General features: G+C 41.4%; 1 protein-coding gene across 4 annotated transcripts in view; it reads right to left on the bottom strand.

Moving 5' to 3' along the window:
• Positions 1-22026, bottom strand: part of RALGAPA2 (Ral GTPase activating protein catalytic subunit alpha 2) — a 283670-nt gene that overhangs the window by 158202 nt on the left and 103442 nt on the right. For all 4 annotated transcript variants that reach the window (XM_075862975.1, XM_075862976.1, XM_075862974.1 and 1 more), the window contains one exon: positions 4854-4982. In XM_075862975.1, the coding sequence (XP_075719090.1) occupies positions 4854-4982 (129 nt within the window). The remainder of the gene's footprint in view (positions 1-4853; positions 4983-22026) is intronic.

The raw sequence follows: 22026 nt of genomic DNA on the forward strand, positions 1-22026 counted from the left end.
TCTATATATATATATGCCATGTCAGTGTCCGATATATTGTGCCTAGCATGTGCCACCGGAGACATACACCCCATAAACTGTAATGTGGGTTCTCCCGGGTACGGCAATACCCTACATGTGGCTGTTATTAGCTGCCTGGGCACACGGCAGGGCTCAGAAGGAAAGGACCACCATTTGGCCTACTGGAGCTTTTCTGGTGCTAAGTCTTGTACGCAGAAGCCCCTAAGGTACCGGTACAGTTGAAACCCCCGAGAAGTGACCCTGTTTTAAAATCTACACCCCTTAAGGCATTCATCTAGATGTGTAGTGAGCATTTTGACCCCACAGGTATTGTGTAAAAGATAATGTGCAGCAGTTGGTGCAGAGTGAAATTTGCAATTTTCTATACATATATGCCAATTCAGTGTCCGATATAGTGTGTCCAGCATGCGCCACCGGAGATATACACCTCATAAACTGTAATGTTGGTTCTCCCGGGTACGGCAATACCCTACATGTGGCTGTTATCAGCTGCCTGGGCACGCGGCAGGGCTCAGAGGGGAAAGATGAGGAGAGGTAAGCTGTGCGAAGTGGATCAGAGCGAGTAAAACTGGGGTAAATTAAAAATAAAGGGATGGATGAGAAATTTTAAAAAACACTCTTTCATACAGAGCTCTGGTTTTTCGGGACACGCGTCACATTGATATATTGTGTCCCTCCTTATCCCCCTCTTATAGCAGACTTTGCACCTCTTTTGACTTTTTCCCTTCTTGCCAGCTTGGGGAACTTCTCCTAAAAAGTGTTGCCCTGGTACGATGCGTGTGGCCTCGCTTCCAGAAGTACTGTAGGGTTTCAGGACTTGATCTGACAAGTCCACCCCTCCCATGTACCTATTGTAGTCCAGGATGGAGTCTGGTTTGGGGGTCTCTGTACTGGTACCTCGTACAGGTACATGGGTACTGGTGTGGCATCTCCCTTGTCTTGTACTTGACACACAATATGTTGCTGCTAGAATGTGCCCTGCTCTCACCCCTTCTTGTTTGCCCAAGCAGAGTCTTAGGGAGGCCTCTCAGGTTTCTTCTAGCAGTGCCGCATGCCGCAGTACTTCTGGAAGCGAGGCAGTTGAAGAGTGGGACGCTGGTATAAAAATTATCCAGGTAGAGTAGGTAACCCTGGTCCAGCAGTGGGTGCACCAAATCCCACACAATTTTTGTATTAACTCCCAGTAAGGGGGGGGCATTCTGGGGGCTGAATACTGGTGTCCTTCCCTTCATATATCCTAAATTTGTAGGTATACCCGGATGCACTCTCGCACAGCTTATACATCTTCATGCCATACCTTGCCCTCCTACCCGGCAGGTACTGGTGGAATTGAACCCTCCCTTTAAAATGTACCAAGGACTCATCAATAGAAATACACTTCTCGTGGTGTATGCTTGGGAAACCCGGGCACTGAAACGTCTAATAGGGGTCTCCGTTTATACAAACGGTCAAAACTGGGGTCATTTCGGGGTGGGCACGGCTCATTATGAGTATAATGTAAGAAGCGAAGTATTGCCTCATTTTTTTTTTATTTTTTCGTTTCCAGCTCCGTTCTGAAGTTGCTTTGAGGGGCCCATATATTAGAAACCCCTATCAAACACCCCATTTCAGAAACTAGACCCCTCAAAGTATTCACAACAGCATTTAGAAAGTTTATTAACCCTTTAGGTGTTTCACAGGAATTTAGAGCAAAGTAGAGGTGACATTTAATTAATTTAATTTATTAGGCACCATGTCCGGTTTGAAGAGGTCTTGTGGTGCTAAAACAGTGGAAATCCCCCAAAAGTGACCCCTTTTTGGAAACTAGAGACCTTGAGGAATTCATTGTAGTTTTCTTGGGGTGCATGCGACTTTTTGATCAGTTTTTATTCTATTTTTAAGAGGCGTGGTGACTAAAAAACAGGAATTTTACTATTGTTTTTTTTATTCTATTTTTTTTTACAGCGTTCACCATGCGCTATAAATGACATATTCACTTTATTCTGCGGGGTGATACGATTACAGCGATACCAGATGTTTATAGTTTTTTTTTATGTCTTATGGCGTTTGCACAATAAAATACATTTTGTAAAGCATAATTTACTTTTTGTGTTACCTTATTCTAAGAGCCATAACCGTTTTATTTTTCCATCAGGAAAGTCGTGCGAGGACTTATTTTTTGCGTAACGAACTGTAGTTTCCATCAATACCATTTTTAGGTACATGCGACTTTTTGATCTCTTTTTATTCCATTTTTTGGGAGATGAAGTGACCAAACAATTGTGATTGTGGTATTGTTTATTATTATTTTCTTTTACGGCGTTCACCGTGCGGGTTAAATAACGACATCGTTTTGTAGTTCAGGACGTTACGGACGCGGCGATACCAATTATGTATAGTTTATTTGTTTGTTTATATATTTTTATTAATAATAAAGGACTGATAAGGGAAAAAGGGGGATTTTTACTTTTAAAACTTTTATTTTCTTATTTACACACAACTTTTTTTTACTTTTTTTACTTTGTCCCACTAGGGGACATGAGGGCAGGAAGCTCTGATCGCTATTCTAATACACTGCACTACATACGTAGTGCAGTGTATTAGAACTGTCAGCTGTTCGCTGACAGCAAGCATAGTGGGCCCTGACTTTGTCAGGACCCACTAGGCTTCCGTCGATGGCGTAGCCAGAGTCCATTGTTAGGATTCTGCTTGCCATAGTAGCCATCATGGCCCGCTATCGTGTAGCAGGTCGGCGATGGCAGCTTAACCCCTAAGAAGCCGCGATCGCTATTGAACGCGGCTTCTAAGGGGTTAATCGGCGGGGACCACCGCGATCGGTCCCTGCACACCAAGCTGTGATAGCCTGCTCTCTTAACATAAGTCTTGCACTAGGAATAGGCAGGGATCCAATCTCACAGATCTACTGCTGCCTCGATTATATACACAGCGCTCATTGGGGCAGATTTAATAATGCCGTCTAAGGGCAGGTACACACCTTCATTGGTCTTTGTGTTGTTCTGCTCTGTCAGAGGAGCAGAACAATGAAAATACCGGAAGCGCCTGTTCAGTTGTACGACGGACACCAGTAACAGCCGTCGGAACCCATTGACTTTAATAGGTTCCGTCAGGGTGTCCGTGGTTTTACCAGGAACACTAGCACAGCATAGTGCGCTATTCTTTCCGTTGTTTGTGGCCGGATCTGCTACGGAAACCCCGAACGGTTCCTCCAACGCAGATGTAAATAGGCCCTAATGGTTAAACAATGTAAACTTCAACCAGGCAGTCAGAAGATCCACCAAATTTATCAAAGTAGTGCCCCGATGTAGGATACATTTGGTGCATCTCGCTAGACACTTTTCTCTGGTTGGCTTAGTTTAAAAGTTTTTTTTTTTTTTGCCAAAACTTTGGTACATGTTGTCGTATTTTAAAGCTTGCACCTTTTGCTAGACCACACCCAATTTCCCGCTAAGTCACGCCCCTTTGTCACATGTGGCACAAAACGTGGCTAAAACTTGCTTTCTCGAACTTGGACTTTAAGAATATATAGAATAAATGAATTACATAATCATACTCATTTTCGAATATTATATTAGAGAATTCAGTGGCCACAAAGAGCGTCTTTCCATTTGCAGGATCTGGCATGTCCAAGAATTACATTGAGAGCCCATTAATTGGGAATTTACGTAATGTTTCACTTGCTGCGTTAAGCTAATCAGGGGAATCCTAACAAAAAGAGATTGTCCAAAAAGGAGAATACTTTTAAGTGCAGAAATGACCTTTAAAAGGGAACCGGTCACCAGCATTTCACCTATTAAACCAGCAATACCTGGTGGAAATGGGCGAAATGTTTTTTTTTTATGTAACCTATAATTATCTTCTAAGTCGGCTCTGTACCTTTAGTAGTGTTGCCGCGCCGTATGATAATGAGCATAAGAGAGAGTCAAATCTTCTTTTTCGAAGAGTCATATCTTCATTCCTCAAGCTTTTTCTTATTTTTGATTGACAGCTCCTTGCCTTCACCCAGCACACATGAAATATTGTGCATTGATGTCCCGTTTTGGTGCAAGCGCACAACGGGACACTATAGCAGCGCATGCACAGTAACTAGACTTGAGGCTCGGCGGACGAAGCAGGGAAGGATATCGAACCATACATGAGGGGCGCATGCCCCCTCAGACGAGATTTTGACATTCAGGACGGGCCAGTTTTCAGCGGTGGGCGGGTATAAGAGGAGGAACAAAACCAGAATACCGGATTATTACCATAAAAAGCGTAAAAATGTTTGCAGACCGTTATTTACGATCAGAGGAGTAGTTTAGGAGAGGGGATAACGGCAATGAACTTTTGACAGCAGCGGCCAGCGAGGGGTGAATGAGTTCAATAGGTGAAATGATGGTGACTGGTTCCCTTTAAAGCCATCTTTGTACAAAGCAAGAATAAAAAGAGTGAAGGTATGTTCCGGTTAACTGCAGGTTATAAAACTTTGTTCTGCACCTTGACAGATTAGAGGTGTCTCAGGCCCAGCACAGCAGCACCTTTCTCAACCTTGGCATTTCCAATCATTTTTATTGAACAAAGCTAATGAGGCTGTGAAACCAATGTCTAGGCAGTTCGTGCCACAATATTAGTGAGGATATGATTTGTTAAACTTCAGCTCTTTGATGAAACACCTCGGCAATACCAATGTGTCATCCTATCCTACAATTTCTCACATCAGCTGCCCTGGTACCGCTCCCTGGAGACCAGTTTCACGTTGCACTAATGAGTCAACACCTGTTGGAGTGGAGAAATCTGAACCTTGTTAGCGACTGGGCGATCTCCAGAGAGTGCAGAATGAGCATTGTCATACTTACCTCCAACATGTCTGTACTCAGGACCCTGGCCGCAGCTGCGATGAAGTCTCCTATCAGCATTGTGTAACCAGGCAAGCCGAGGAAGAAGAAGCTGGAGGAGCAGTGCTTTATGATTGTATTCACGATATCCTGCAAAGATAAGAGGAAACCAATGATTCCCTTGGGAAGTTACCAGTCGTGGTTCAAATTGCATTTTATATCTTTAGGTAAACTTGTCAAATCAGTGCGGTTAATCGTGTTGCATGAATGATATCGCATCTGGATTAGAATTTTTTACCTAGTGTGGCAGAATTGTTTAAGAAACCTTCTCGTCTTGCAAGACTTTGTATCTTGTAACTTAACTGGAAATCTTTTGCCAAGCACAATGTATGCTGAAAGTGCGGTTCCCCCTAAAATGAAACCCGCATCATTCTTTTTCTCCTCTTCCTGGAGTAATGGCTGAGAAACAATATGGCAGACATTACATCTCCTGCAGGGGTTGAATGACCAACCTCCGTAGCAACACTAAATATTAGAGAAGGGGTCAATAGACAGATTTGTTGTTTACTTGGTGGGATTTATTTGCAGAAGTAAAGGATTCTGAAGCTGAGAAAACTATATACGGGTAGCCGATCATATCTTGTTTCTTGTGCCCATTACCTACAAATTATGGAGGAAGCTCACTAAAGAAAATCACATCAGAGCGGCATAAGCAATAAAATAAAGTGGTAGATGGGATAGTCATGGATATAAGAAAATGGCTCTTACTAGTAACTGCAGCGTCATTGATCAAGAGCCACATCTAAAAACACACAAAATAATCCAAAACCACAATGTTTTTAAATCTGATAATAGTTGGAGATTCCATTTTTAACTAGAAGTATGTGTGCAATATTTCCTCCAAACTGATTTAAGAATGATTTGAGCTTCACATTATGGCGGCAATACCAGGACCTCCTGTGATTCTACTAACCGAATCTAGCTCACCATAACAACCTATGCTGATCTAAGATTTGTCATTAGAACACAAAGAGGTCCAGATATTGTGGCCATAACATGGATGCTAAAATTTGGCCACATTACAGTCCTCTGATACCGGCCTTAATAACAGCCATAAGGCTGCTTATGGAGAAAGCCTAACCATGACCCCACCCTACACCCCTTTTGTTTTTTTAAGAGGTGATAGTCTTTGGGGGATAAATTTGAAATCCCTCCATAAATACGACGCAAATTTGAATCCCTACCATTTATGTTCTGTTCTTAAACACTAAAGTATTGATACAAATAAATGATAACGGTATGAATTAATGCAGCAATAAATACTGAAAAAAATCATTTAAAATATACTTGTACTTTATTCTGCTTCATTAAGTCCAGCATAGTCAGGCCAGGTTGCCGCCTGCATTGGAGACTCCTTCAGAAATCTGGCCGAAAATACTGCAAACAATTTCGCAGCACGCTACGCTATTGTTTCTGGTAAACACAAACACCCTGACAAACCCAACGGTGTCCGTCAAGAAACGGAACTGGCGCTTGCGTTATTTTTTGGGTTCTGCTCCTCTGACGAAGCAGAACAACAAATAGTGAAGCAGATGTGAACGAAGCCTTAGGCCCCATGCCCGTAATCGTGGCCCACGATTGTGGGCACGTCAGTCTTTTGACTGCCGCCCACATTCTCAGGCCGTACTCCCATTCAAAAAGTATGGGAGCAAAGCTTGTAAAACACGAAAATATGGACATGCCCTGTAATTCCCGGCACAGTTTTACAGCACGGACACCCAACCGTAGCGATATGGAAAGCTGTCCGCAGCCAATAGAACTGAATGGGTCCGTAAAACCGCTGACCGTAACACAGTTTACGGTAGTGTGCATGGAGCCTTAGGCTTCATTCACATCTGCATCAGGGCTCCGTTCATGGGTTCCGTCGGAGCGTTCTGTCAGGGGAACCCATGAACGGAACCCTGACTGAAACAAACGGAAACCATAGGTTTCCGCTTACATCACTATTGATTTCAACGGTGACGGATCCGGTGCAAATGGTTTCCGTTTGTCACCGTTATTTAAGGGTTCTCTCGTTTTGACTGAATCAAAAGGACGAACCCTTAAACAAAGGTGACAAACGGAAACTATTTGCACCGAATCTGTCACCATTGAAATCAATGGTGATGCAAACAGAAACCTATGGTTTCCGTTTGTTTCAGTCAGGTTTCCGTTCATGGGTTCCCCTGACAGAACGCTCCGACGGAACCCATGAACAGAGCCCGGACGCAGATGTGAACAAAGCCTAACAAGTAAATTCCTATGAGTTTTTTTTTTTCCTTCTACAAAGCAGGGCACCAGGACATCTATTGCCGTAGGTATTCTTGTGGGACCTTGTGGCATATGCAGCCATCAGCCGTCATCTATATAGCCTTGGTTCATCCACTTTCAATTACAATTTACATTGAAATCCAAAATGCGCAACATTTTTTCTTTTTATGACGGCCACAAAGCAGCATGTATTAGTCCGCAAGTCGTATCTACATCTTCCCCCTTTAAAACAAACGTGTAAAAATATAATGCAGTCTTATTTCTGACATCTGAACAGATTGTGTTTCCACTGGACAAACAAGCGGCTCTAATGCTTCTCTCAGGTTAATGTGTAAACTGCTTTTAATCACTTCCTTTGATACATTTTTATGTCAATATCAGTCAGAGTAAACACGGAGAGTGAGCAGATGGATGCTGGGCCGCTTAAAAATTGTGCCGAGGCGCTCGGCCACAGGAACAAAAGACCCACCTTTTCCATAATTAAGGGTCTGACTGAAGCGGAGGGTTCCCCACAACACACCTGTAATTACTGACACAGCGAGGCATTGTGCGGAGCCCTTGTCTGCAGATTTCAGGCAGAAACCTATACAGCAGCAGATGGGAGCGCATTTCTGTTGACATATGCTACAATAAAAGGGGGAGAAGAAACCTGGCTCGAGGAGGTGACAGAATGTAGCATATCTGAAGATTAATAACTCAAACAGCTATGCTGGGTCCGCTTTACATCCATCTGTTACACTTGGAAATAAAACCAGTGCAATACGACCCATCTAGTGAATCATAACTAAAACCAAAAGGTACATTGGTATCTAAGCCAGCTCTTCCTGCAATACAGCAATAATAGAAATGGAATACAAAAATAAAGTAAAAAAGATTGGCAGGGCTTTTCTATTCTGCTATAAAAAAAAAAGGGAGGTAATTAAGATTGAGATTAACAAAAACAATCAAATCAATGTCACGTTTGCAAAACCTATAAACATGGTTTCATTAATACTCTTTGAAAAAGGTGTGTTTGGTGGGTAAGGGACAAAAATAAAGTATGAAATTGGTTCTCCCTACTTCAATTCTCCACGGAGAAACAAGCGTTGTTATATGAATCCACAAGGGTCTTCGTGTGCCGCCGTACAGAAACGTTTTATTAATTTATCTAATTGGATTAATAAAGAAGTACTCAAAGAAGGACATAATATTACTGCGCCTACTGCTACATATGAGTCAACTATAGGGCAACAGACTGCTTACTGTATGTATTTCTTCTCAATCAAAAAATAAATAAATGCTAATCTACCAGGCAAGATTTAGGACTGTATAGCCGAAGCTCACAAAAGCAATCGACAAATATAGTGCAATAAAACAAGCCTAATAGTAATAGAACGTCACATTAATTTTGACATTGCAGCTAAAGAAAAACAATTACGGAAAATTATGATAGTAAAAAGGAACAGATATAATGCCAAGCATTAAAATAATGGAATCTCAAAGAAATAAACATGCCAGTGTGTTTGGTGTCACTTTAGAATTAGTCTTTATTAAAAACTGGTTTTACTTTTTGAGATACAGCTGCTCTGTATTCTGTATACAGAGCAGCTGTATGTAGCCCTAAATCCTGTTCCTGTAAAGTTCATAACTTAGATGTGATAGATTACAGGTGGATCCTGCATATCAGAGACACGCGGGACCCGCAGACACTGAACCCATCAGGTCCGCGGTACTGACAGATTTAGGTAATAGCGAACAATACAGCTGCTCTGTATACAGAATACAGAACAGCTGTATCTCAGAAAGTAAAATACATTTTTATCCGCTTAAGGACATAGCCAATTTTGGCCTTGAGGACAGAACAATTTTTTTATGTTTCCCTCTTTACTTGCCGACGCTCATAACTTTATTTTTTGTACGACGCAGTTGTATGAGACTGTTTTTTGCAGGACAAGATGTACCATTTTCTGGTACAAATGCATTATCATTTCATTTATATAAGTTTTTATTTTGGTGAAAATGTAGAAAAAAAAGCAGTTGTGCTTTTAATAATGTTATACATTTGTTGTACAGGTTGTTACGGTCGTAGTGATACCAAATATGTATATACTGTATTATTTCATGTTTTGGGACTTGTATTTTAAAACATTTATTTATTGTGAAAAATTAGTATTTGTGTATTTTTTTTTTTTTATTTAACATTAATTTTTTTAATCCCATAAAGGGATTTTTCATTTTGATTTTTTAACTGTAATGTACTGGCATATGTCTATATGCCAGAACATTAGCCTGTGTACTGATTGTACCTCAGTATGCCCTGACAACAGGAAATATGTTCAGACAGCCCTGGGGTCCTTCAATGGACCCTGGGCTGTCTGGCCAGACAGTTATGGGCTTTGATCGCGTCAGAGATTTTTTTGTGACGCGATCAAAGTGCAGTCCCCCCCCCTCCTTGAACGCCGATCAGCTTTTACCGCGGCATTCAAGGGGTTAACGGCGGAGAGATGTTTCTCTTCTCTCCACTGTTAGGGCGGGGCCATAGCTGTGTATTACAGCCGTTGCCCCGCTCTCGTGCAGAGACGGCTGTCACACATGATGAGAATGCTCGTCCTAATTCGCGAAGTACCCGCCGCTCAGGATGAGCATTCTCGTCCTATGTCGGCAACCAGTTAATAAAGACTAATTAAAAAGTTACACCAAACACACGAATGTATTTTTTTTTTTTAAATGCCTCTCAAAAAGGTGTACATAGCCTTTAAAAAAAATGGACACATGGAAAATACATGGGCTGACAGGGAGGGGAAAAGCAATCCTTGGGGCAGTAGGTGTATATAGAGGGACTTAGTGAACTTGGGCAGCCAGAGGTTATGAATTATCGCTGAGCAGAAGTCTTGGGCTTTGTTCACAGGGCGCTCAAAAAAAACAAATGTGTAAACGCATCAAAAAGGTGTTTTTGCAAAGCGCCTTTTAAAGTACAGGCGTGTTTGATGCATTTTTTTTACGTGTACAGGCGTTTAATTAGGACTCTTATTGACTATTGGAATTAGACTCGTTTTCGGTGCCAAGAAATTAAGCGTTTTTTTTAAACGCACACGAGTAAAAAAAAACAAAAAAAAAAACACGCATCCTATGCACTACAATGTGTATTTCCATTGATGTAAATGGGAAGCTTAAAGCATGCGTTTATGATTCGTGAAACGCGGCAAAACCGCGCCAAATAAATGCTGTGTGAACAAGGCCTTAGGATGCGGCACACAGCAGGTGCACATGTGTGTGGCTTACTTATCCATGGTCCATAGTTTTTGTAAAAGTCTGCCAGGGCAGCCCTTTGTTATAAATTCTTTCATAGAATCTTTTTAATTACAGGTACGATTAAGTTTGGACTGAAGATTACTGTTATCGCAGACATAGATCCCCAAGAGGTAACACGTTTAAGTCTTCTCAAAAAGGAAAACTTCCTCCCTTTCTTGCCCCGTAGGGATCCGCAACACAAAATAAAGATTAAAATACATCTAAACCTGACCAACTAGTGTGGAAAATGTTTATATTTCACAGAAGTTGGGTGTTATCACGAAGCACATGGAAGAATTTTATTTCAATGGCCTGCACACCCCGCAAATCTCAACCTCCAAACTATAACCTCATCACCTGTTATTAGGTTTAGAGTGGCTAGCGTCTAGATCAATGATATGGTTCATTATATCATGACAATCACACCTGTGACATAACAGCCCAGTGACATGATCACCTGTTTTTAGCCTTAAAAAGGCCATAGAGGAAAGATCAATGAAGTGGCTTAGTATGACGTCATGCCTAGGACGTCAAGACAACAGCTTTGATGTCATAGTGGGTATAACGCCCTCACTTTGTATAGCCTTATAGAGACCACAGTGGCAATATCAATAAGGTGGCTTAATAACATCACCACAACAGCTTTAACGTTATAAAAAATGTGATGTCATTAAGATTCAATATCAATCAAATGGCCCATTATGATGTAACCAGCTTCTGACGTCATCAAAACAGCTATGATGTTATAGGGCAGTGGTTACTAAACTTAGAGGCTGGGATACACTTTTGGCCGAGACTTTTGTTTGGGACCCACCACTACAGTACTTAGCCCAATTTCGTCCGACATATGTCAACAACATTTGTAGCTAGATAGCTAGATGCCGCTACTTCGCTCTATTCGAAGAAAAAAAAAAACCTGCAACATAGAAAACAACAATAATTGTGCTGGCGGGGAGGAGACAAGCTTAAGGTATCCTGCCGCTGTGCGTCACTGAGGCCCGACTATGGCGGGTTATGTGACCCGACCATCAGTGGTGTAGCTAGGGGTTTCGCACGGGGGGGGGGGCTGGGGGAACAAGACCTATCTGAGTGGTATACCCAACCCAGAATGCCGCCCACACAGTATGGTGACCCCTTAATGACCACTACAGTATAATGCCATTATAGCTGCCCCCACACAGTATAATGCCCCTATAGTGCCTCCCCACACAGTAGAATACCCCTATAGTGCCTCCCCACACAGTAGAATACCTCTATAGTGCCTCCCCACATAGTATAATGCCCCTATAGTGCCTCCCCACACAGTATAATGCCCCTATAGTGCCTCCCCACACAGTATAATGCCCCTAAAGCTGCACCCACACAGGATAATACCCCATAGCGTCCCACATACAGTTCCCCCATACCCAGTAAATTGCCCCCATAGTGCCTAGTAAAAAAAAATAATTACTGACATATCCCCGTTCCCACAATGAGTGGAGTGCAGTGTGTGGCTTGACACAGTCAGGCGCAATGACGTCACTACATCACGCACGTCTGCCCCAGCTGCTCATGGCCGGCATTACATAATAAATACCAGAGCAAGGAGCGGTCATCTCCCTGCTCCAGCATTGGATTCAACTGTATCTGCGTCCTGAGAACACAGATACAGTTACAACCGCAGGGGGGACAGGTTCTGGGCCCCACAATCTCAGTGGACTCGGGGCCACCGGTGGGTGGCTCGCAACCCCATGGAGGTCTTCGCACGAGATCCAGTCGCGGCCCACAGTTTGGGAAGCACTATTATAGGGGGTATGCTGTCATCGCAACTGAGTTGTACTCATCAGGGTACTCGATCCCTGCTGCAAATTTCATACATCTAGTAGAACCTATGCCACAAAACATTCGATTAAAGTCTATAAAGCAAAATGTGGCCCAACCTTCATTTCGATATGTATACCCATTAAACTCCTGAATGATAAGGAATAGAGTGTGGCTATGTTTAAATCTATAACTGCCAATGACCAACTGAGTACACAGACCCAAGTCATTTGAATATACACTAAACCCTGTACAATTAAGACGTAAACACTTTATAAAAGCAGCATTTTGTAATACAATTCACATTCTAAAAGGTGGCCTCGGCCAATTAGACTGTTTTATTGCACTATTGGAAGAAAAGCTTTTAATGGTACTGTAAGAATTTAAATACTAAGTACACGAGTCGTTATCTGCGGGCTTGTAAAGAAAAGGAAGAGGAAGGGGGGGGGGGCACCTTGGGTTGGAATCACGTCAAGCAAACAGATGTGTTATTTTCCAGAATGCAAAGTGCAGATCTTTAAACACAAACTGAACTGAAAAGCGTGCTGCCTAGTAAATGAATCACCTTAATTGAATGCTACTGTATGTACACAGTGCTTGGCAAAACACAGCCAATGAGGAGGAAACATATGGTGGTGGCAATAGAAATTGGTTTACTCATTTGGAGCGACGTTGTTTCTGCAGCACTTTCATAATTGACCTTTAGAGCGATAAATGTGTAAAATAATTTTGTTTATTATTGGCTCCAAAGCTTTCGGCAATTACGCAGAATGAAATGGTACGAAGAAGGAAGGGTGCGTTCTGCAAGCATTTCCATTGTTTACATAATTGCACAGCTATAATTTGGTGCTTGTGTTGTTATGGAAAAGTATTAAAGAGGAGGAGGAAAAAAAAAAATAGAGCCATTATAAACCATTTCCAATTTAAAATGAAAATTCTGCCATGGCAGAAATAGGAAAGGAGACCCTAGGTGTGCCAGCTTTAAATGATTAACAGGGTGAACGATAACAGATTTAACCCCGTCAGTTCAGCATGCCGCTGTCACAGCTGTAAAGATGCCATTCAAGACCGGAGAGGTTAAAAAGACCTCTGTGGTGCTAACGGATTAAACGCAGCACTTACTGCATGGGCTTCCGAAACCTGCAGCGTACTTGCACAAGACAGTCAGAGGCGCACGCACTAAATAAAATCCGGAGAGAAAAAAGGTCAAAGGAAAATAAATATGCAAGAACAGGACTATTTTTAACTTGACATTTTTTGCTGAGGGGGAAAAATGATTACGGCAGTGTAACCAAATCCGTCTTTAATCTGTTTCTCAGAACCATCGCAGACTGTTCCCTTTTTAATTAGAAATATGGAAAAGGCATTTAACAAAGAAAACACAAAAGCCTCGCTAGTTAATGTTTTTTGGGTCGCTATATTGACAAACGTAAGAACAATTATTACATTTAATTTTAAATTTTTTTGACCAGTGAGCGAAGTCCGTGCCATGGGTGACTTATGGAAAGCACTTGTCAACAATTTAATATTTATCTAATGAATATGAACTGCATGGTTTTGAAAGAAACATGAAAAAGGTATATATTAACGTTTAGTGAAACTATTGTTTTTGTTTTGTTTTTTGTACAATAAAGAATAGTCGCCTCATTGGATTCCTTCTGTTTTTGCTGATTTCTCATGTTTAACCCCTTAAGGACACGGGCAATTTTGTCCTAGACGACAGAACCATTTTTTCTATATTTCCCTCTTTGCATCCCGACTCTCATAACATTTTTATTTTTTGAACGACGTAGTTGTGAGACTGTTTTTTGCGGGACAAGTTGTACTTTATGCAGGTACCATTTTTTGGAACAAATACACGATCGTTTAATTTAGATACATTTTTATTTGGGCGAAAATGCAGGGAAAAAAAAAAAAGCCGTTTCGCTACAGTTTTATTATTTTACACCCTACACTGATCATAAATAATTTTATACATTTGTTGTACGTGGCGATAGAAGATACGTCTATTATTTCAAATTTTGGGACTTCTATTTGAAAAAGCTAATTGTAAAAATAAAAAAAAAAAAGTGTATTTCTGTATATTTTTATTATTATTATTTTTTTAATGAAACTTATTTATTTTTTTTATCCCATAGAGGGATTTTTCATTTTGATTTTTTAACGAACATACTGGCATGTATCTATATGCCCATACATTAGCCTGTGTACGGATTTCACACAGGCGGCAGTTAGGGCACACCTCAGTATGCCCTAACAGCAGCAAACATGGTCAGATAGCCCAGCGTCCATTGAAGGACGCCAGGGCTGTCTGGTCATGCAAGTTATGGGCTTTGATCGCGTCATAGGGGTTTTCTGTGACGCGATCAAAGGGCAGTCCCCCCTACTCTTATTTACTTTGAATGCCGCGATCAGCTTTGATCGCGGCATTCAAGGGCTTAACGGCAGAGAGAAGTTTCTCTTCTCTCCGCCATTAGAGCGGGACTGCAGCTGTGTATTACAGCCGTTACCCCGCTTCTGATCGCACGTGGACACTGGCTGTCACACACACACGACGAGAATACCCGTCCTAGCGCGCAAAGTACACTCCGCTCAGGACGATTATTCTCCTGCTGTGTCGGCAAGTGGTTAAATGTTTCAGATCATCCAACTAATTTTAAATATAAAATAAAAACAGGAATAAACCCAAAACGCAACTTTGAAATAATAATTTCCTTTATTGAGGATAAAGATTTATTCAAAACCTATTTCACACATGGTAAAAAGTCATTGCCTGCCTCCCCTAAGCCGAATAACTGGTTGTGCCACCCTTGGCAGAAACAATTGCAATAAAAAATGCGATAACTTACAATGAGTCTTTTACATCGCTTCTTTGCAGAATTGTTACATTGGAGGGTTTGAGCATGGACTGCCCGGTTAAGGTCTTCTCACAGCATCTCAATGGGATTCAAGTCAGGACTTTGACTCAGTCACTCCAAAACCTTAATTTTGTTTCTTTTGAGCCATTCAGAGGTGGACTTGCTTGTGTCCTTTGGATCATTGTCCTGCTTGAGCTTTAGTCACAAACTTATGGGCAAACATTCTCCTTTAGGATTTTCTGATAGAGAGCAGAATTCATGATTCCACCAATTATGATATGTCGTCCAGATCCCACAAAAGCAAAGCAGCCCCGGACAATCCCATACCATCACGTTTGACTGTTGTTATGATGTTCTTATGCTGGAATACAGTGTAAGATTTATACCAGATGTAACAAAACCAGTCTCTTCTAAAAAATTCCACCTTTGACTCATTAGTCCACAGAGAATTATCCTAAAAGTCTTGGGGGTCATCTAGTACATTAACAAGTGAGACCTGAAATTTTTTTAGATGTTCGTCCTGGATAAGTCGTCAATGCGCTCTTGGTGAAATCTTGGTAGGTCGGCCACTCCTGGGAACGCTCACCACTGTCCGAAGTTTCCCCCTTTTGTGGATAATGGCTCTCACTGTGGTTCGCTGGTGTCCCAGAGAGTTAGCAATGGCTTTGTAACCCTTTTCAGATGACTTCAATGACTTTATTTTGCATCGATCTTTGAATCTCTGAGTAACGTGGGATCATGTGCTGCTTTTTAGGACCATCTACCCGGCTTAACCTTTGTTAGTGCAATCGAATACAATGGTCAACTGAATTTGGTTAACTAGTTGATTTAGTAGCGAAGGGGGAAATTAATTTTTCACAAAAGGGCCAGGTAGGGCTGAACAGCATTTTTCCATCAATAAATGAAATCATCATCATCATAAAGTGACAGATATGCAAAAATAAAAGCACTGTATATGCAGAAGATCAGGAGGCCAATCGTGTATTTAAGAAGTGGCACAGAAGATTAATACTACATTAATATCTGCCTGCTTGTAAACCTTGAAATGGGAGGTACATTATTTATTTTTATTTTCTCTACTTGGCCAACCACTGGTTTCAATGGGCACATCTTAATGCTTAATTTCCCTTTGTTTCTGTGTAGCACCACCAGGCTACAGACTGATACTTTTTTTCTACAAAGGGGTTATCCCATCACTCCATTTCACAGGATTAGTTACAATATAAAAACATTGCTTCCAAAGAATTTAACATTAATTTTCTGGAATATTTTCACCTTTCCTGCTGTCGGTTTCTTTCGATCTTCCCAATCATCTCCAAAGCGAACAAGAGTTATATTACAGTGATCCAGTTTTCCTTCTTCCCTTGCTGCCATCAGTATACCCACACTTACCCACAGTATACCCACACTTCAATTTTCCTGCACATAGGACAATATGCCTGCACATAGGGCAATATTGCCTGCACATAGGGCAATATTGCCTGCACATAGGGCAATATTGCCTGCACATAGGGCAATATTGCCTGCACATAGGGCAATATTGCCTGCACATAGGGCAATATTGCCTGCACATAGGGCAATATTGCCTGCACATAGGGCAATATTGCCTGCACATAGGGCAATATTGCCTGCACATAGGGCAGTCAGTTTTTACAGGCAACTGGAGCACATCTGCATTACTGGAATCAATCCACCGAGATACAGAATGAGTATATGGCCGGTGAAATAAACAAACTGAGCATGCATGTCCACCAGTACTAGCTTTACCAGATGGACATGCTTATCTGGTAAAAAAATCTATTTTATATTTTTGCATCTTTAATGGTGGTATAAATGCGTCAAAATAAAGTGGATCGGACAAATATTTATGCTGCCATGTCGAGAAAGGTGACAGGTCCTCTAACATGAACTAACAAGTGACAGCACGCTGAAATCAGCATGCCTGTGCCTTCTTTATGCTGCCCTCAGACAGGGCGGCATAAATATCTGAGCGATCTGCTCTAACGAACAGCGACAAATTTGTAGTTGAGTTGTCAGAGAATTTTAAATGGTATATGGCAAATCTCTGCAAAAGTTTTGTCACAAGCTTCTTAGCAACAGACTGCAAACTGCCACTTGTCGGCATGTACGGAATCTAGTAATGTTGCAGCTTGAAAATAATTAAACAGCCAAGATTTTCGATACCACCCGTTAATGTGTTTTGCTTGGTCAGACAAGCTATGGAGGCAAAGGTAATAAGTGGCCAAAAACCTCAGCAGGTGCTTATCTCCGGGCTATAGGGTTTGGATAGGGAAACACAAAAATGTCCATTTCAACTGTATTCCTAAAATTATATGTCGGGGAGGGTCTGACAGCTCTACAGACAAAAGCTGGGATAACTACAACTACTTTCTATACATAAAATGCCCTTATATTTCAACTAGCTCACACCTAGGATTATATAGAGTAACTAAGGAATAAGCCATCAGGACAGGACCGTCATGTTGTACAATTGTCTCTAAATGCAAATCACACAATGAAGCCATCTATCTCCGATTGATCATTTTTGGACCTTATATTGAAGCGATCTGACAACTTTAAATTATGTTTGAAAAAAAAAATAAAACATTGCTTTATTTTAAAATTCATCCTGTTTCTTCATGCTTCAATTGAAATGTATTATTAAAAAAAAGAACTGTAAAGAAACTTGGGAAAACGCATGAAATGATATTCTGCAGCATCTGCTCCTAATGACCCAATAACAGTAAACCTGCCCCCGCTAAGCTCTTCGCTACAAAGACTACTATTTAAATTAGGAAAGTGTTTCCTATCACCTTACATCTCGAGCATATTGAAGCATACTCATGACATGCAGGCGAAAACCTAATAGCTATTGACTGGGACCATCGCCATCTGCTCATAGGAAATTCTTCCAGTGTCCTCTTTCAAGGTTTTACAAAGTAGATTCTTTAAGGATTTTACAATAACCGCTCTCTCTCTAGGAGGCTGCCACTGATTCTCCAATTTTAAGATAAAAAACAATTGTATCCTTGCTATATAAATAAAAACAAAAAGACATTCAAAAAAATTTTATGTAAAATTATTAATAAACAGATAATTTGTCATTAAACTAGGACAATGGTAATAGCTGCAGTCCTATGCCAAACCAGATAAAACATTAGAGCAGATTTCGCAAAAGTATTTGCACCAGTTTTCAAGCCGAACAGCATTTTTATGAAGCCGGGTGCACCACTTTTTTTTTTTTTTTTTTTTTTTTTTTTAAACGCATACGAATTTACAAAACATTTCGAACTAGAAACTAGAAAACTTTGGACCTGGCAATGTTTACTCTCTATGACAGACCAACAGAGTTAATGAATCTGGCGCACGCTGCCCTGGGGAAAAACTGGCGCACTGTTTGTGCAGTGCACCAATTAATAATTAATGTCCCCCACTGAGTTGTGCCAAATCACAAATTCAGCCCTGCTGCATCTGACAAGCTGAGCTCTGCAACCCCTGTACTAATGTTATCTTTGTACTGAATAAGAACAGTTACCATAAAATTAAATACGAGTATTCACATAATGCATAAAATAAAACTTAAAGATGCAATCTGTTTTTCTTCATTTTGAAACCCTGGTTAGGTTTTAAAAAAAACAAAAAACTGAAAACCCCCTTTTAATACAGAAGAACCTCATCCAGTGGCAATTCTGCCAATCAGGCTTTCTTCCTCTATACCAGTTCCCAATTTCCTGAATAGCGGACACACAAAAAAAATAAAAGGTTTAAATAACTCATGTATGGATACAATGGGGAATTGCAGCCAGAACAATATCATTGGCTTTCATGAGACGGATGGCTTCATACTCCGGAGCAGTTGTCCTGAACACTATGCCCAGTAACACAGGCAAACATATTGGCCATTGTTATGGCATCACCGTCGGAAGGCAATAGAGGAATCTGGATGCATTGTTGACCTTCCTAACATATTAAATGATAAATGTGAATAATGAGAGCGGGGTTTAAGATTGTCACACAGGGGCATAACTAGGGCAGATTGGGCCACATTGAAAATATTCGACTGGGCGCCCCCCTCCTCTGGGTGCCACACACAGCCCCCCAAGTAGAAAGTGCCCCCCTGTAGATAGTCATATAGCCCCACTGAAGATTCTGCCATGCATCCCTCATGTATACAGTACTATACAGCCCCCCTGTAGACAGTGTCACAGCCACTTGTAGATAGTGCCCCCACATCCTCCCTGTAGACAGTGCCATACAAACCCCCTGTAGACAGCGCCCCAAAACAAATAACGTTATACTCACTTAGGCCCTGTTCCCGCATCGAACGGAAATGCTCCAAAGCATCAACGCCGACGGGTTCCTTGCATAGGCTGGCGTGATCCAGTGATGTCATCACGCTGGCCTGCGCAGGGATCCTGTCCTTGCGCCTGATCGGCTGCTGGCCGTATGTGGCCTGTAGCCTAGCAAGCCGCTATGGCTGCTACAGCGGTAGTTACGCTACTAGTGTCACACATTGACCATAATTTTGATGCTTGTCCATGTTCTTTTAATCTCATTGGAAGCGAGTAGACCTTAAATGGTTGTCCACTACCAGACAACTGATCACCTATCCAGCTTATAGGTCATCAGTACATGATTTGTGGGGGTCTGACACCCGAACCCGCACCGTTAAGCCGAACTAGCTGCCTCCAAGCACCAGATGTACATGCTGGATGCAGTTGGCTTAGGCCATGGAATAGCGGCCGAGCAGAAGTACTGCTCCTATTTATATGAATAAGATCAGGGCTGCAGTTTTGCAGCATGCCCGCTATGCTATGTACGGAGCCAAGTGCTTCTGGCTCCGTATGTCGCATAATGGGCAATAACATCCAGCGCCCACAGGCCATCATAGCGGCTTACCAGTGTTGGGTCCGCACCGACAATATAATTATGACCTACCTGCTGGATAGGTCATCAGTTGTCTGGTAGTGGGCAATCCCTTTAACATACATGTAGGATAAAACAGATACATAGGCAGATTTTTACAATTTCTCAAGTACTCCCAACATTCAATTAATAAAAGGTCAATTGTACCAGACCCACATATATTCTCTATTTACCAGTGTAATAAACATTGCATAGTACCCCGCACTATTAAAATACTCATATACAGGTGTCCCTTTAAAAACATAGATAACAGGTGGCTGCTGTCAATACACAGATATAATCTTATATACCCCTAATGCAAACTGTATTAAGAACGTCAGCCGCATAAACAAACCATTACCAAGCTGAACTGATATTTAAGAAGCATTCAGCTAAAGCTTAATGGGTGAAAAAATACCAACAGCAAAGAAGACATAGGTATATTACCCACCAGGACCAGCCCTTCTCTCAATACGTAAGAGCCACACCACTACAGAGCCCGACGTGCGTTTTGCCTCCGACTAGGTGGTACAGGGTGCTAGATTATATGAACAGTCGGAATACAACTCCTTTATACTTTAAAGGGAACCTGTCATCAGCCGACCATTAGTTTAGGTCACCAGTACCGCAACCTAATGAGCGAATGGGCAAATAAGTGCAAATTGGGGGCCAGAAAATGTAAACTGTCTGCCAACTTTAAAAAAGAGGTTCTCTCTGTTTCAAAGATGTCAGGACTGTTGGCAAGAGCGTTGGGGGGACTACTGACTGCTCTACTGAATGGCCAAGATGTCTCACAAATGGACGGTCGTTCATACATGGCAAGCTAATTTCCAGCCACGATTAATACATTGGGAGGTCGTCCAATTAACACACGTTCACTCACTAGCTGCATCTTAAAGATTCTCTAAAGCCCAGAGACGGTGTGAACACAAGTCTTCGGTGGTCTCTCTATTTGTCAGTTGTCCTGTACTTTCAATGACAGTCTGAACTTTTTAGAAAACTCAATTTCAACACATCTATCAATGGACGAAAATGGTTTCTGGTCAGCATAAACCGTAAATAGCATGCCTGGGTTCTTTCATCGAAAATGTCATTTATTCGGCAAGCTTGAATTCTAATAGTGATTATAAAAGCATAATGGAGATTTGAGAACATCTCATAAAGATTTATATTAAAAAAAGGTCAGGACACTTGTTCCAAAGACCTGAGGAACGCTTGTGATTCATGCCAATGTCATCTAGAACACTTTCAGTACTAGGAAAGGAATTGTATATTATAGCAAATACCAATTAGAAGTCAGGAGAGAAATGTATTTCATTACAGTGAATGTCAGAGTCATATAGATCTGTATATCTGCATTCTTTTTCAATGGAATCTAATAGTTGTTTTTATGTTTTTTATATTCGCATTTATACAATCTAACCCTGAACAAGACATTGTGGTTGCTCTCGTTGATACAAAACGGATTACATCCTAAAGTGGTGTAGAAAAATCATAGCCAACAGCGCCCTCATGTGGCATCGCAACGTGACCTGGCGTCATAAGCTACATTTTCTGTTTTTCAGGCTTCTATCACCTGGGTTTTCTAGCTTTGTATGTTTTTTTTTTGTTTGTTTTTTTTCCTTATAGAAGAAAAAATATTTATATATTAAAGAACAGGTCAAAATTCCAATGATTTTGCTACCACCGGCACACCAGTGATCATTATTGATCGTTAAAGGGGGTGTCCAATTTGAACAACCCATTTACATCGGTTCATCAGTGTAATGCGTATGAGTCCATGCAATAAAGCAAAGCTGCATGCATGAAGCCCGTACAGCAGCACACGGTCCCAATTGTTCCATATTACAGGGCTATAGGCACCTATTTTCTATATTCTCCTGTAGAAGCGATGATGCTGCGTGCCTCTTTTTTGTCACGAAATCCATATATATATAAATCTGTTTGACCCTATTTAAAATAGGAGCCATACAGGAGGTGAAGAGTATGGGCCCAGAGCAGTCTGTGGGAACCATATTACAGACCCATACAACACAGATCTGTATACAGCT

The sequence above is a fragment of the Rhinoderma darwinii genome, chromosome 4 (assembly GCF_050947455.1).
Source record: "Rhinoderma darwinii isolate aRhiDar2 chromosome 4, aRhiDar2.hap1, whole genome shotgun sequence".
In the NCBI taxonomy this organism is placed as follows: Eukaryota; Metazoa; Chordata; class Amphibia; order Anura; family Rhinodermatidae; genus Rhinoderma; species Rhinoderma darwinii.